This window comes from Quercus suber, unplaced genomic scaffold (assembly GCF_002906115.3).
Source record: "Quercus suber isolate HL8 unplaced genomic scaffold, Cork oak 2.0 scaffold_32, whole genome shotgun sequence".
In the NCBI taxonomy this organism is placed as follows: Eukaryota; Viridiplantae; Streptophyta; class Magnoliopsida; order Fagales; family Fagaceae; genus Quercus; species Quercus suber.
This window is the reverse complement of record NW_027069497.1, coordinates 31,278-45,765: the sequence shown is the minus strand read 5'-3', so window position 1 is coordinate 45,765 and position 14,488 is coordinate 31,278. Positions and strand designations below refer to the sequence as shown.

At 37.5% G+C, this 14,488-nt stretch overlaps 2 protein-coding genes across 2 annotated transcripts; one reads left to right on the top strand and one right to left on the bottom strand.

Moving 5' to 3' along the window:
• The first annotated feature begins 2,466 nt into the window (after nucleotides 1-2,466).
• LOC136066353 (uncharacterized) lies at nucleotides 2,467-3,837 on the top strand. Its single transcript, XM_065770528.1, has one exon. The coding sequence runs from the start codon at nucleotides 2,467-2,469 to the stop codon at nucleotides 3,835-3,837; it is 1,371 nt and encodes a 456-aa protein (XP_065626600.1).
• Nucleotides 3,838-4,907: 1,070 nt separating this feature from the next.
• Nucleotides 4,908-8,910, bottom strand: LOC136066343 (glycine-rich domain-containing protein 1-like). Its single transcript, XM_065770478.1, has 7 exons — nucleotides 8,608-8,910; nucleotides 8,259-8,513; nucleotides 7,536-7,991; nucleotides 6,852-7,375; nucleotides 6,200-6,383; nucleotides 5,736-5,891; nucleotides 4,908-5,641 (listed from the first exon to the last, which is right to left on the bottom strand). The coding sequence occupies exons 1-7, from the start codon at nucleotides 8,737-8,739 to the stop codon at nucleotides 5,216-5,218; spliced, it is 2,133 nt and encodes a 710-aa protein (XP_065626550.1). The 5' UTR covers nucleotides 8,740-8,910; the 3' UTR covers nucleotides 4,908-5,215.
• Between the last annotated feature and the right edge of the window lie 5,578 nt (nucleotides 8,911-14,488).

Below are 14,488 nucleotides of genomic sequence, written 5' to 3'. Positions count from 1 at the left end.
ATGACTTCCGCCACGAGGTTGAGTTCGTTCAGTGTGTGTAGTATACACACTGCCTTCACGGTCTTGCCTCCGCTCCAAATTGAGAAAAGGATCAATATGCTGGGACACCCCAGACTTTGTCGGTTGTTGCCCTGGTTCAGCCATGATCAACTGCTGCTACTTCCCCTTACACTCAAGCTCTTCCCATAGACGGTGCCAATTGTAGGGTTAGGATTTGTGGTCCAAGCCCAAAACAATAAATTTGTAGAGTATGGGTGAAAGAGCTAGGTTAAGTATTGGATTGACAACAACAAACCACGACTTTCAAACACAAGCCAACATGAATTTACGTGTAAAGCCTGAAAATCCGAAGAGCTATATTATTATTTATCTGATGAACAAAGGTCTTAGGGTTACAGTCAAGTTCTCTCATTCTTTTTTGTTCTTTCCTTTTTCTCCCTTTCTCGTTAGGAGCCTCCTTCCTTTATATAACCACCCTTCTCTTCATCTCCATTGTCCACTTGTTCGTCATCCATGAGTTTGCTTGAGTACATGTCACGTCAAGCATCTTCTTTTAGCTCTGTGTGAGTGGCGGTAGGTTAGGATGCACTGTTCAGGGGTCTTCTCCACATAAATGCGGCCAGAAAAGTTGCTGCAGAGTATTAAATACGGTGGTAGCAGCTTTCCTTTTAGATATTTCTCCATCCTTATCGTTTCCCAGCATACTCAGAGCTTATCTTGATCAGGTGGAGTCCTCGGAAGGTCATTTTGGCCTTTTACACACTCAATTGATTTATAATATTTGCGTAAGAGGATTATAACCTCTTCGGACAGGAGATATCCTCTTCGGATTGTAATAATTCTTCCTTCTGAGGGTCCCATTTCCAGATGGGCCCTGCCCTTTCCATCTCCTTCTTCTCGGTCACAAAATAGCTCTCCTATAGGCTTTCGGCCCATTATGTTGGGCTGACCCCTTTTCCCCCCACAATGTACAAGTAGAAATCAACTTAAAATAGATGAGTTTCACATTTAAAACAATAACCAAAGTTTAAAAGAATTGTACATAACTCAAACAAATTAGTTTATAAGTTGGACTGAATTGGTTGATTTTTTTTTTTCTATCAATCATTTTATCACTTACATAGTTAAACTAAAAAAGAAAAGAAAAAAGAAGTCTCTAACTTAATAGGTTAGCATTTCATGATTTTTTTCAAAACATTTATGGTTCAAATCTCCCTTTTTAATTGTAACTATTGAATTATAGAAAGAAAAAAAAAAGTTGTAAATATCGAATTATGAACAAAATATAAAATAATCAAACTTAAGATGCTTAAATAAGGTCATCTAAAAAAAAGTAAAAAATAATTGAAGAAGAAGAAGAAAAAGAGATACCATTAGCTTTTAATTTGAATTATTAACTGCCTAATTCATAAGATTATTCCAAGTCTTAAGATAAGGTTTTAAATATTTTGACATTTAGATTGTATTTTATGGTATTTTCAGCATAAATACCTATGATTTTGAAGGAGTGCATTGCCCCTAAATACAATCTAACATTTTTAGAAGGTTATCCCTCCTTTTATTTTTGAAATTCTTTTACGAGGAAAATAAAATGTCAAGTTTTTTTTATAATAATTTAATTATCAACCAACCATAACTCAAAATAAAAAGTAAAAAAAAAAAAAAAAATTATACCCATGGCCACACAATTAAAAATAAAGCTGTGAAAATAATTGTGACATTTTTTCATATTCCTAAATTATTACTTTTTTTTTTCCAACATAGTATCCTCTTGGTTGGAGACTTGGAGTTGTATCAAAGCTATTAATGTCACTCCCATTTTAAAAAGTTAAAAAAAATAAAATAGTGTCACATTAACGTTATCGAATTATAATTTTTCACTTCTAGAAGACAAGTACTTTTTTCGTTCCAAGCATTATCGGATAATCTTTTTTCACTTCTATCGAATTATCATTTTTTTTACTTTTAAAAAGGAAAAGAAAAAATCACTCACATGACATGACATCAGATGCTCTTCCTCTTACGCCTCCACATTTTTTTTTTCTCTTCCTTATCGATTCAACCAACCAGTTTTTGGGTCCTACCTTTACGAGAAATTATAACATCTATGCGATAGACAAGAGATATAATTTATCATTTACCAAAAAAACTTTCACATTATTAATTAAAATAATTAACAAAAATTAATTATTAACTCAATAATTTTAAACAAATAAATTTTTTTTAATGAAATAATGAAACACGTCATTTATCTAAAAATCTATAATTCCTCCACCTCTACAGCCGCTCAAACTCATCCCAATCACTAAAACCAACTCACACACTCCAAATCCATAATATAATTCACCTTCTTTCCCACACAACCACTTTTCCTTCTTTACTCACAAATACAATGCCCTCTGCAAAAACTATTTCCCTCTAACCCTAAATTCCAATTCCCAAAAAAAAAAAAAAAAAATTTCCCAAATGGAAAACTATTCCTACTCTTCCTACCCTGATTCCCGAGACTCCTCTCCTCGCTCTCGCGAAATCGACTGCGAAAACCAGTCATGGGAAGAGCCTCCTTCTTCCAACTACAAGGTCAAATTCATGTGCAGCTATAATGGTAAGATTCAACCTAGGCCTCACGATAACCAGCTCGCTTATGTCGGCGGCGATACCAAAATCCTTGCCGTCGATCGCAGCATCAAGTTCAACGCTATCAAGTCTAAGCTTTCTTCGATTTGCAACGACGCTGAGCTTTACTTCAAGTACCAACTCCCTGGCGAAGATCTCGACGCTTTGATTTCTGTGACGAATGACGAGGATCTCGAGCACATGATGTTGGAGTACGATCGGTTGTTTCGCGGCTCGGCTAAGCCCGCTAGGCTCAGGTTGTTTCTGTTTACGGTGAATTCTGCGCCGGCGAGTTTTTCGACCGGCGATCCGAAATCGGAGCGGCAGTGGTTTGTGGACGCTTTGAATTCTGTTCAGTTGGAAGGCTCTTCTCCGCCTGCTGCGGCGGCGGCTGCGGCTGCGGGGAATCCGGATTTTTTGTTTGGCTTGGACAAGGGGTTTCCGGCTATTCCAGCGGCGAAGTTTCAAGATTCAGCGCCGGCTCAGACGGCTCCGGATGTGGTTCCGACGAAGGACATGTCTGCCGGATCGGACTGTGGATCGGAGGACCGCCACGTGGTTTCCGATCCACAGTTAATGTCTCAGGCGGAGATCCAGAGACAGATCCACGAATTGCAGAGAATGCAAATCGCGAATCAAGAGCAAGCAGCGATGTATCAAAGAAAATCCGATGAAATAAACCCTAGGGCTTACATTGGAGACTACTACACTCAGAAAGTACCGGAAAAGATTGCTCCGGCGCCGGTTCCCGTACCGGTACAGATGCAGATTCCGCCGACGTACATGCCGGAAAGACACATGACCACCGCCGGAGGAGTCTATCCCATGGCGGCGCCGCCTGGTGCGGCGGAGCACCAAATGTATCTGATTCAAACACCAACTGGTGTATACCAGGCTGTACGACCGGTAACCGGTCCAGTCAATCAAAATTACTACGGAGTCCAGAGGGTTGTACAGGAAACTTACCGGGAACAGCCGGTATACAATGCAGTAGCTCAACAAGGAAAGATCGTAGGAGGGGCTTATAATGAGGGGAATATTCCAGTTATGCAGCAGCAGCAGCAGCAGCAGCAAATGTATTATACGACGCAAGGCGGCGGGGTTATGGCGGCGGCGAGCTATCAGACGATGGCGCCTGTGGCGGTTGATAGTAGACAAGGCGGCGGCGGTGGTGGTGTTGTTTTGAATCAGGAGGGTAAGGTTGTTACCAAGGCTTCATAATAAAAATCATATATAAGCCTTTGCTACTATCAGCTATGTGAAATTGTGTGTCACATTTGGTTCATAATTTACTACATAAACTTAAATTACTTATCCTCAGTTGTTAGAGTATTTTTATTATTATTTTATTTTGATAGTTTAAATAAAAAAGAGAATGAAGGATTTATAATAGGTTTTTTTTTAGTGAATGTTTTATGTTGGTTTGAGTGATGCTTGTTTGTTGGGATTGTGTGTGTGTGTGTGTGTGTGAGAATGTAAATTTGTGACTAGTTTTTTTTTTTACAATTTTGGCAAATGTAATAAACTAAAAAGATTAGTGATTTCATGGTAGTAGTTGCCAATAGATGGAGATTCTTGTGTTTTATTACAGATTTACAGTCTTGAGTCTTGACTGTTGGGCGTTTGAAGGGCTTTGATTCTCGCGTCAAAGAGAGAATTAATAATTAAATTTTTTTTTTGGCTCTGGTTTGAATGGATTTAAAAGTCAAGAACTCATGATTCATTAAAAAAAATAATAATGATGGTTTCATGGCAATTGGCAAGGCTTAAAGAGTGCCGTCTTTGACTCTTTGTAGCCTTTGTTGAAGGGGATTTGCTTCTCAGATCTTCTCAATCCATGGGTCACTTTGTTTCTCAATAATGACAACTTTATAATAGTTGATAATGACCCACTTTTTTATTCAATTGGTGCAAAGTTTTTAGTTTTACCTCATGAAGAACTATTGCTGCTCCAATTTTCAGATTTTGCATCATCCCCTGCCCCATTTCACTAATATGCCTACAGAATCCCAAACCTAATTCCCAACTATCCTTCAAATTAACAAAACCTAGAAGCTGCCATTCATTGTTAATTTTATTCGTAATTTACGTGCTCATCACGGCTCTGAAATTGCCGTTATAGCCCGGTCTCTGGCTCATTTATACAGATGAGATGCAACGCTCTGATGGGAACTTGACTGGTTCATGTCATCCCCGGCCAGGCTTTGTTTATTTTAGTTGCTCTCGGCCAGGCTTTGCAATCTCATCTTGTCAAGTGAACATTCTGCTAGTCTGCTGTCTTTCTTGCGTAGTGTGGTGTATACCTCTGTAAATAATGTTATAGGATGAAATTTCATAGACAAACTCCAACATCTTGGTAATAAAAATATTTTAGTCGCACTAGGTAGTATTCGCTTCAACTAATGGTAACTGACATATTTTATTGTACTTAGTAATAGATGCCATGGCTCATCATCTACACGACAATGTAAGCTGTTATTTAGCTAGACTAGGTTGAATTCAAAGCTTCAATGTGGCATAACTTATGCAGCCAGTGCCTGATTTCTGTGGGTTGTTGCATCCTTGGGGGCAGCCTGAAGGAAAAGTCATTCATTGTATTTTAGCGACAACTACCACCACCTCCACAACGTCCCCCACACCCACCACCACCACAATTACCAGACCCTCCACAACCACCCCCACCACCACAACTGCCGCCGCACCCTCCACAATGACCACTCATCAGCTTATGTTCATGGCCATAACCATCATGCCTTCCACATGTGCTGTCCTTAACCAAAGCTTCACACTCATTGCAACACTGGATTATGCAGTTTGTGCCATCCATTTTTGCCACTACAGTGCTCTTCTCACCCATAGCAGAGTAGTTGTTTTTAGTTTTTCCAAACTCCTCATTGCAGCTCTTGACATCTTCTTTTGGATCCTCCCTGTGGTTGTTGATGAAACCACTATAGTCCTCCCTCAAAATATCAGCGATCACAAAAGCTGATAGGATCCCAGGCAATACTAGCCACTCTTCGTTGATCTGTTTCATCAAACATTAAAATATAAGCATCATCATCATCATTATTATTCTGAGCCCTCAAAAAAAAACAGATAAGAAAGCAAAAAAAAAAAACCTTTAGAAAGCCAGATTTAAGGTTGAGCAAAGCCACGGCTTTTCCATATGGATTTGCTGCAGAGAATTCAACAGCTGTCATGAAGTCTTGTTCATTTTTCGGCTTCTCACAGTAGTCACATTCGTAATCCAGTTTTTTACCAGGAAAAATAATCACCTGCAGGAAGAAAATAAAGGAGAGTAGGTAAGCTGCAAGCTGAAGTTTGGTGTTGACGAGATTGAATAATGTCTTTGTCCATTCCCATTTGCACTTGCGAAGAGGATCATTTGCTGCAGTTGCTCAGCATTTGGTCCAACCATCTAAATCACACCAGGAATTGTATAGATACTCACCTTTTGGATGTCAATGAGCTCTAGCTAAAATGTCCCATTCTCCCCTTTAAAGATCAAAGTGGGTGGTAAAAGACCCACCGAGTGCTTGTGTAACCTACTTAAAAAAAGGAGAAAAAAGAAGAAGATGCTCACCTTCCGGATACCTGTGAGCTCAAAAATATGGCCATTTTCACTGAGTTTCTTCTGAAGCTGAAGTGACCAATTAGAATTCATTAAAGACCACCCTTCTCCAACAAACTCTGCAAGCACTTGAGTTGCACCAGATGTGAGAATACCAATCACTTCTTTCTTGAAAATACCATTTATTGTTGATTCCCTGTCATGTGCAACAAACGAGCAGAAAATTACTGCTGAAACTTTTTTTTTTTTTTTTTTAAATTTAAAAATAATAATAAATTGAAGGAGCTTGTAGTAAATATAGACGGTAACATTTGGTTCTTTCATCCTTAATTGGAAAGAAGGGTGGAAATCTTTGGTACCCATCCTAGACAACCAATGCTGGCTATCCGAAGTACTCATGCTTCTATGCATGCATGAGCACAAGACTCAGCAGAAATAATATGACCGGATGATCATTAGGTGATGCTTCAGAAATTTTAGATTTCGACAACAAAGTACGTCAAGATGATCATGTTCTACTGTTTTAGATCTGAAAGATCGTGAAGGAGATAAAATGTGGTTGGACTCGTGGAGTGAAGCGTACTGAATTACCCCCTCATGCTCACTGGCAAGGAAATTTAAAGTGCTTACTGTAAATTGGAACTCTATGTCAAGTTCAAAATACCTCATGTGGAAGCTGATGACCTCATTGCCAGACCCATCCAGGATACATGTATGCCGTGATGTTCCATGAAGTGGAAAGAAACATGAACTTTTTGAGAATGGATGCTCGTGAACCATTTGCACCACATATGGTGCTGGAAAGGGAGCAGTTGAGGACACAGCAATAAGTAAACTGATTGGCTTGGAATCCATGACTTCAGAACTTGGTGACATCTCAAACCATTTGTCTACAAGCAGTTTGGAGATTGGATTCAGAAGGTTCTCTAGCGTGATTGAAGAGGACCCCAAAACTTTGACTGGCCCTGCTATGGGCAAGTTGAAAGATGAAGATGTCATTAGTTCAAAGACAAGCTCTCCAGTAGGTTCACATTGGAAAACAGCAAACTGTTTCTCTCCTGACTGGTCCATCCTTATTTGTTTCCTGGTGTTGAAGATTACATCCGGCTGTTTCTTACCAAAAGAGACAAATAGGCTGCTCTTGCACTCGGCTGGCAAGCCTTTGATCCCCGCAATCTCCAGCATAATCTGAATGAGAATTAGGAACAAAAATGTAAATACAGTATTTCAACAACTCGTTGTGGCAAAAATAAGGTAATACAAGTGCCTGTGCTAGAATTCATGTCTTTATCATGAGTTGTGCTTTTATAACAAACATAATTTGGCAGAAGATCATATTAGGGGTTACCTCCACTTGAGTTTTCTTGGGGAGTTGAATTATATTCTGATACTCATTGGATAGGGCTACTTTCATGCTCACAATATTCAATTGGTTAAGATTAATAGAAAGAGGAGCTGGAGCACGCCCTCTATACATCGCTCCTGCCCTCCAGTACCTTGAACCAAATGCCTCTTCCCACTGCTTGGTGGTTCTGGAAAACCCGACATCCAGCTTATTGCCCTTGCTTCTATCAGAATCTGTGTCATCATGCACTAATACCTTGCCCATTATTGCCACCATATCTTTACAGTAAGAAGCAGAATGCAGTTGGTGTGAGTGCCAGATGAGGTCAATGTCATAAGTTGGGACACAGAATTGATTAATTGACCTCTCTCTGTTTCTCTTGATCAAATGTAGAAACCCCTTGTACCTGGCCACTGCTTCTTCAAGCAATTGATCATCATTCATGATGACCTGAGATACCTGCAACATATAATGGGAACAAAATATAATGCCAGTCTTCAGTGATTAATTGTAGAATAGGAAATTCAGAGAATAGTACATATGCTTAAAGTTCTAAGATGTACTTAACCTTGTATTATGTGTCTTTCAAATGTTATGCCAAGAATTGTTGCAGCACAGCATTTGGCCATAGTTTAAAATGTTTACATTGACAAGAACTTCTTAAAAGCTTTCAATTTTAGATATTTTAATCAATACTTTTTTACACATGTAAATTTTCTTTATTACCTGATAAAAGAAAAAACTTTGCCTTTTGACAGCTGAATCTAAATCATAGTCGGTCCTTTTTGAACCTCGGAAAATAGTTTCATCAAAATTCTGTGTCAATTTGCTTGTCAGACTGATTTCATATGGTTCAGCTGGATACATCATGTTCCAAATTTCTTCAGTTTGCTTTTTGCAAGTTCCTTGAATTGAGGATGCTACATTCCAGTTGTCAAGAATTCTCCCATAAAGTTCCTCACAGTCATTCTTGTAACGCACCTGAAAAACGAATAAACACAGCTTAGCTAATCCAACCAAACTTAAATGCAGACAGGTTTCAAAGTATGTTGTGATTTCTGATCCAGAAGCCTACCGGATTGAGCCTATGACAATGCCATAACCATTCACAATCAAGAGGCACAACTAAAGGGCCTTCTTTAACTTGAAACTTGGTATGTTTGGCAAGTAAGGGAAGCCAACAATACTTGTACCTGACATTGAGCATAATAAGAAGAAAAAGAACTCTTAAAAACTCATGAATTAATATGCTGTTTTGTTAACCTACTAAAAAATATTGAAAAAAGAAAAAGAAAAAGAAAGCCTTTAAGGGACATATATAGTTGTTTGGAGATACTGGCCCTGAAAGTTTTGATCATTCTTCAGCTTAAACTGTGGCTCTTCCCTAAATTTTTTTACCACAAGTCACAACTCACTAGTCCCATTTAAACGACTACTCAATGCATTTCGTAAAACTCAATGCATTGAGTAATTACTCAGCTTAAACGACTATAATAATTACTCAATGCATTTCGTAAAACTTATCATCACAATTACTATTTACTAATTAAACAGAATAGGAATATACATATACGTATGTCTCAAGTCACAACTCACAAGTCCTTCAGGAAATAAAGCTCATGTCATGTACTATTTAATGAGTTACAAAACATGTAACAAGAGTGAGTACCTCAAAATGGCTCGTTCTAAAACTGGGCCATCGTAGAGGCAGCGGTTTCTGTCTACCTCTGCAAGAAATTGTAGCTGCCGTTTAGCCGTGGCCACAAGGTCTTCGCTTATGTCAATCTTCTGAGCTTCATCCCATTCCAATTCTTGCCTTTTTTCCATTCTTTCTGCTAAAACTGCCCACCAAAGAAAAAAAAAATTCTTTTTATTCAGATCATGTATCACTCAAACCTCAAAAACTTCCTATTCACAATCCAAAGTTTGAAATCTAGAACACATATAATTAACTAAATCTTTGCTCATAACGGTTAAGGGTAGAAAACGTTAATGCACAAGAAAAAAGTGTCAAATTGTTTGATGTCTAATGTTGTTTATTTCTATGGAAAATAAATATATATTTATTTAGAAAATTAACACATTTTTCGATTGTTTGTTTTTTAATTGTTCGACCTACGAGAAAAATCATTAACATTTCATGCAATTCCAATATCTAAATTACAAGAGCAAAATCTTTCATTCACAAATAGGAAAAATATTTTCTACTTTTTTGCATTTAGAGTCGCTTGTGGGAAAACAGATAATAAATTTGAAATCTATACCCATTAAAAATTTAAAATTAAGTAGAAAAACAAAAGGAAATAAGATTCAACACTCAAGTCAAGAACGATCAAGAATCATTCTTTTTTTTTTTTTTTCAAAAAAAAAGAATCATTCTTTTTTGAGTTGAAGAGGCAAAGTTATCATGTGGTGTTGAATTTATTTGTGGTAATTTTTTTATAAGAATGTAACGTTTCAAAAAAATATTTTTATGCTTTTAATTGGGTTTGAATTTAATATTTTATGTTTACTTACGTTTTTTTTTTTTTGGCAATATCAAATACCATAAAATATGGAAACCATTTGACATTACAAATAGTGTGAGTTGAAAATTCAACCTGAGAGATGTTTGTGACAATGGAGATTTGGTTATTGATGGATCAAATGCTGAATTCTCTGGCTGTAGTTTCCTTCTCCTTTCCAATGTCACTGTCTTTTATCTACAAGGCCGGTTGCTATTTATAGTTTCACACAGGGTTTGGAGACTAAAACAAAAAGGTTGCTTAAATTATCAATCTATACACTCAATTCAGTTTAATGAAAACTTGCCACTTGAGACTGGATGGTTTTCTACGTATCGAATTGTTCATATATGGAATTTCCTAAGATGAACTTTTTGCATGTAAAAAAATAACGGTCATACCAATATTTCTTTCAATTTGTGTGTCACGCCTTAAGCACTTTCCTACAAATGGACGGGTTTCGTGGGGGGTGGGAGTTGTGTGAGTCCAAAAGTGTGAGAAAGTATCTAATACGCCCGGCGTATAAGACTGAGTCCTACCACATAATTTTGGAATTGCTTAAACTTTCATGAATTGTGTGTGAGTCACCAATATTTCTTTCAATTTGTGTGTCACGCCTTAAGCACTTTCCTACAAATGGACGGGTTTCGTGGGGGGTGGGAGTTGTGTGAGTCCAAAAGTGTGAGAAAGTATCTAATACGCCCGGCGTATAAGACTGAGTCCTACCACATAATTTTGGAATTGCTTAAACTTTCATGAATTGTGTGTGAGTCCAAAAGTGCAACAGTGAGAGGCAAATAACACCAAGAAGGAAGGGAAATGATGGAGGACAAGGCAATGAGAGAATTGGATATCATGGGGTGCTCAATTGGACAATATGCTAATAAAAATGGAGTCCATATTATATTTAGGAATGAAATATCATTTGTCTCAGTCCTTGGAAACCAAGTTGTCTATTAGAAATCGCCTCACTTATGGCTTGTTTGGATGAAGGGAGAGCGGAAGGGAGTAGAATAGTGTTAGCTAAAAATAAGCTAATTTTGTGCTAAATCTACTTTACTCTACTCTACTCCCACTCCCTCCCCTTCAATCCAAACGGACCATTATTGTCTATTTTATTTAAAAACAAAAACAAAAAATCAATGGAAGACAAAAGCAAGTTGGATTTACCAGAATATTGGTTCAACAATGGGACTATACTAGAAAGTGATGATGAAGGGACTTGAATGAGGTGGTAGATGGTAATAGTAGTACTGTTGCAGAAACCAAGTTGGAATGTTGAATTAACCAGAATTCTATGTAGGACTTGCCTACAGATCGAATGTAAAGTCTCTCACTTGGGAGGGACAAAGTTGTTTGCTAAGCTTCATCATCAAAAAAGAAAAAAGAAAAAAGAAAGGTGTTTGCTAAGCTACATGCTTGCAAAAATGTAAGTGCTTGGGGTTAGAGGGGGAGGGGTTCTAGTTACAGGATTAGACTGATTAGTAGTGTAGGGACTCGGTTTTAGAAAAGTTTCCCAACAATACATTTTTAGAGAGTGGATCGAAGGTTTAGGCCATAACAGACTAGCAACGGAATACAAATCACTTCTTTTTCATTTGGCGGGGAGTGAGCCCAGTTTACAACTGAGGGTAGCTCCTCGGCACTCGTTCGAGGAGACCCCTCTCCCTGAAACTAACACTACCTCTAAGTTCTTCCATCTCTATAGGGACTCGATTTTAGAAAAGTTCCCCAACAATATATTTTTAGAAAGTGGATCGAAGGTTTAGGCCCTAACAGACTAGCAACGGAATACAAATCACTTCTTTTTCATTTGGCGGGGAGTGAACCCAGTTTACAACTGAGGGTAGCTCCTTGGCACTCGTCCGAGGAGACCCCTCTCCCTGAAACTAACACTACCTCTAAGTTCTTCCATCTCCCCCTCTTTCTTGCTTTGCTCGCCTTTCTTATATCGTTCTCCTTTTTCTTTTCCTATCTTCTCCTTCTTCAGATCATCCATTGGCCTCCGCTCTGACCCTCCGTTCCATCAGAGGTCTTATCCATACTCAAGTGGCTCACCATGATCGATGTTGCCCTGCCAAGGGGTTACATCCCCATTAATGCGGCCAGGAGGATTAGGTGAGCGCATTCAATGCGGAGGTGACAGCTCACCTAAGGCTTGCTCTTTCGCTGTGCTCCTGTCGCCGACGCGTGGCACTGGGCCCTCTCCTCCTCGGATATTCAAGGAGTCCTTTGGTAGGGTGGTCCTCGTGTTTTTCCGAGGTCTCGGACGCCCGAGGACAGGGTCATCCTTGGATATGCTCCTCGGGGGTTGGTCTTCGCGCTTTCATCTTCGAACCCATCATGCATTCTCGGCGTGGGCCATTTGGGCCTGGCTTTGAGTGGGCCAAGGCTACCCGATTTTCTGGCCCTACAAGTAGCATATTAGTTTATATATTTTTAACTATCTAAAAAAAAAAAAAAACTATTTTCCTTCTTCTTTTTTTTGGTGTGGTTAAAATGGCTAATATATTAGACAAAACATAAATAAAAATAAGTCTATTACAAGCATTTACTTCTTTCTTAGGGCGAGCAAATTCTCCACCACATCTGGTGGGTGATCAAACGTTACAAAAACAGAGTTTAGATTAGCGCCAAGTTTTACTAATGTATCAGCACATTAGTTTTTTGGTTTTTATTTCTTTTTAAAAGAAAACTTTTTCTACAAATTTTGAGGAATATTCTCCAATAGATTTTGTGACGATTTGTAAAACCATCCACATCACACAACTTATTAAATATGCCATATGACTTAAAGTATACATTTTTATCAATTACCATATAGTGGGTTGGGGGAGTTTTGCTCATCCTAATTGATTTGAAGGTAAACTTATTTCATTTTTTTTACAGTGAAACCATTTATTGTACAGTAAATTTAACTATGTAATTGAGGTTTTTTTTTTTTTTTTTCAAAATGAAATTACTTTTTCTAAGGTCGATTTTGACACTATTTCCTGTTGAACATTTTTTTTTTTTTTGGCTGAAAAGATCCATACCTACTAAACTCATCAGTATTTGAAGAAAATATATTCTTATGGGTTCGGATTTTTAGGTCCTTGAATAATGGTCCAACACGTACCCGACTAGCTAAAAATTGATCATAATAAATTTGTCTTTTTTGATTTTGTCACACTTAAGCAAAGCCCCACTTCTCCAAGTTTGGTCACACTTGATCATAAATTTTTTGAACAATCCTTCCACAATCAATTTCAAATGGAATATTTTAAGTGGAACAAATGAACAATGCTTAAAAGATTTGTAGACAAACTCATCTTGTGAGTTGACAAAAGTCACAAAATCCCATTTGCGATGATTCTCACCTGCTAATTACCTAAAGATTGATCAGCACCTAGGTTTGTCCATTGGGTTTGAGAATAACGTGAGCTTGAGCATTGGAATTTAGTTCCCATCAGCTTTTATAGAATCCGCAAAGATAACTTAAAATTTGTATTTCCAAAATAAAATTTATAGTTAAAAACTTAAAATACAAAACTTGTGCTAGAATGAATTTTCGATGTATATAGAAATCTTTGGTAATTTTTTTGATACTTTATCTTTTCAGTAATCATAAATTATTAGGTCTATCGGAGAATGGTCGATGTAGTCCTCTTTGATCCTCCTAACCAGGTGATTTTTTATTTTTTATTTCTTGTACTGATTTAACATAAGTTCCATCATTTTATATTTTTATTGGTTGAAAGAACTATATCAATAATCTCACTCAATATGAAAATTTTATCTCGGAAAGATAATTTAATTCAGGGGTTACAGTGGACTAGTGTTTGCTGTTTAAGGAGAGGTGGGAATAAGGTGACACATGCATTGACTTAATATATTAGGAATAAATTAGATGAGGACTTATATTGGATGGAGGATTCTCTCCCACCAGTAATGGATGCTTTGTATCATAATTCTTTACCAATTTAAATGAATAAATATTCTTTTCTAAAAAAAAAATGATAATAATTAAAGAAAAAAAATAATAAATTCCCAAACATTTGAAAACGTTTGTATTTTAAACAATAAATATTAAAAAACTAATACTTGTGGAAGATTGGTCTGGGCCCACGGCCCAGGGGATAGTGGGAAGTGGGCCTGCTTGACTTTACCTTTGGAAGAGTGGTTGCAAATATGCGGATTCACATTATACTATAGGGACCATCGACATCTTTTCTCTTCAAATTAATTTTTTAAAATTCTCAAATTTTAGATCTGTACCTCTCCTCAATAATTACTCACATGCTGCAATGATTCTTATCTTTAATACCCACCAAAAGATATATTTTAATGTTCCTTCTACAACACATTATCTTTTTCAGGATATGCAAGATGTAGTTTAGAATTCTAGGATGATCACAACCTGAGTAATGTTAGGAAGTCCTAAGTATGATAAATAGTGGGATTTACTGTAAG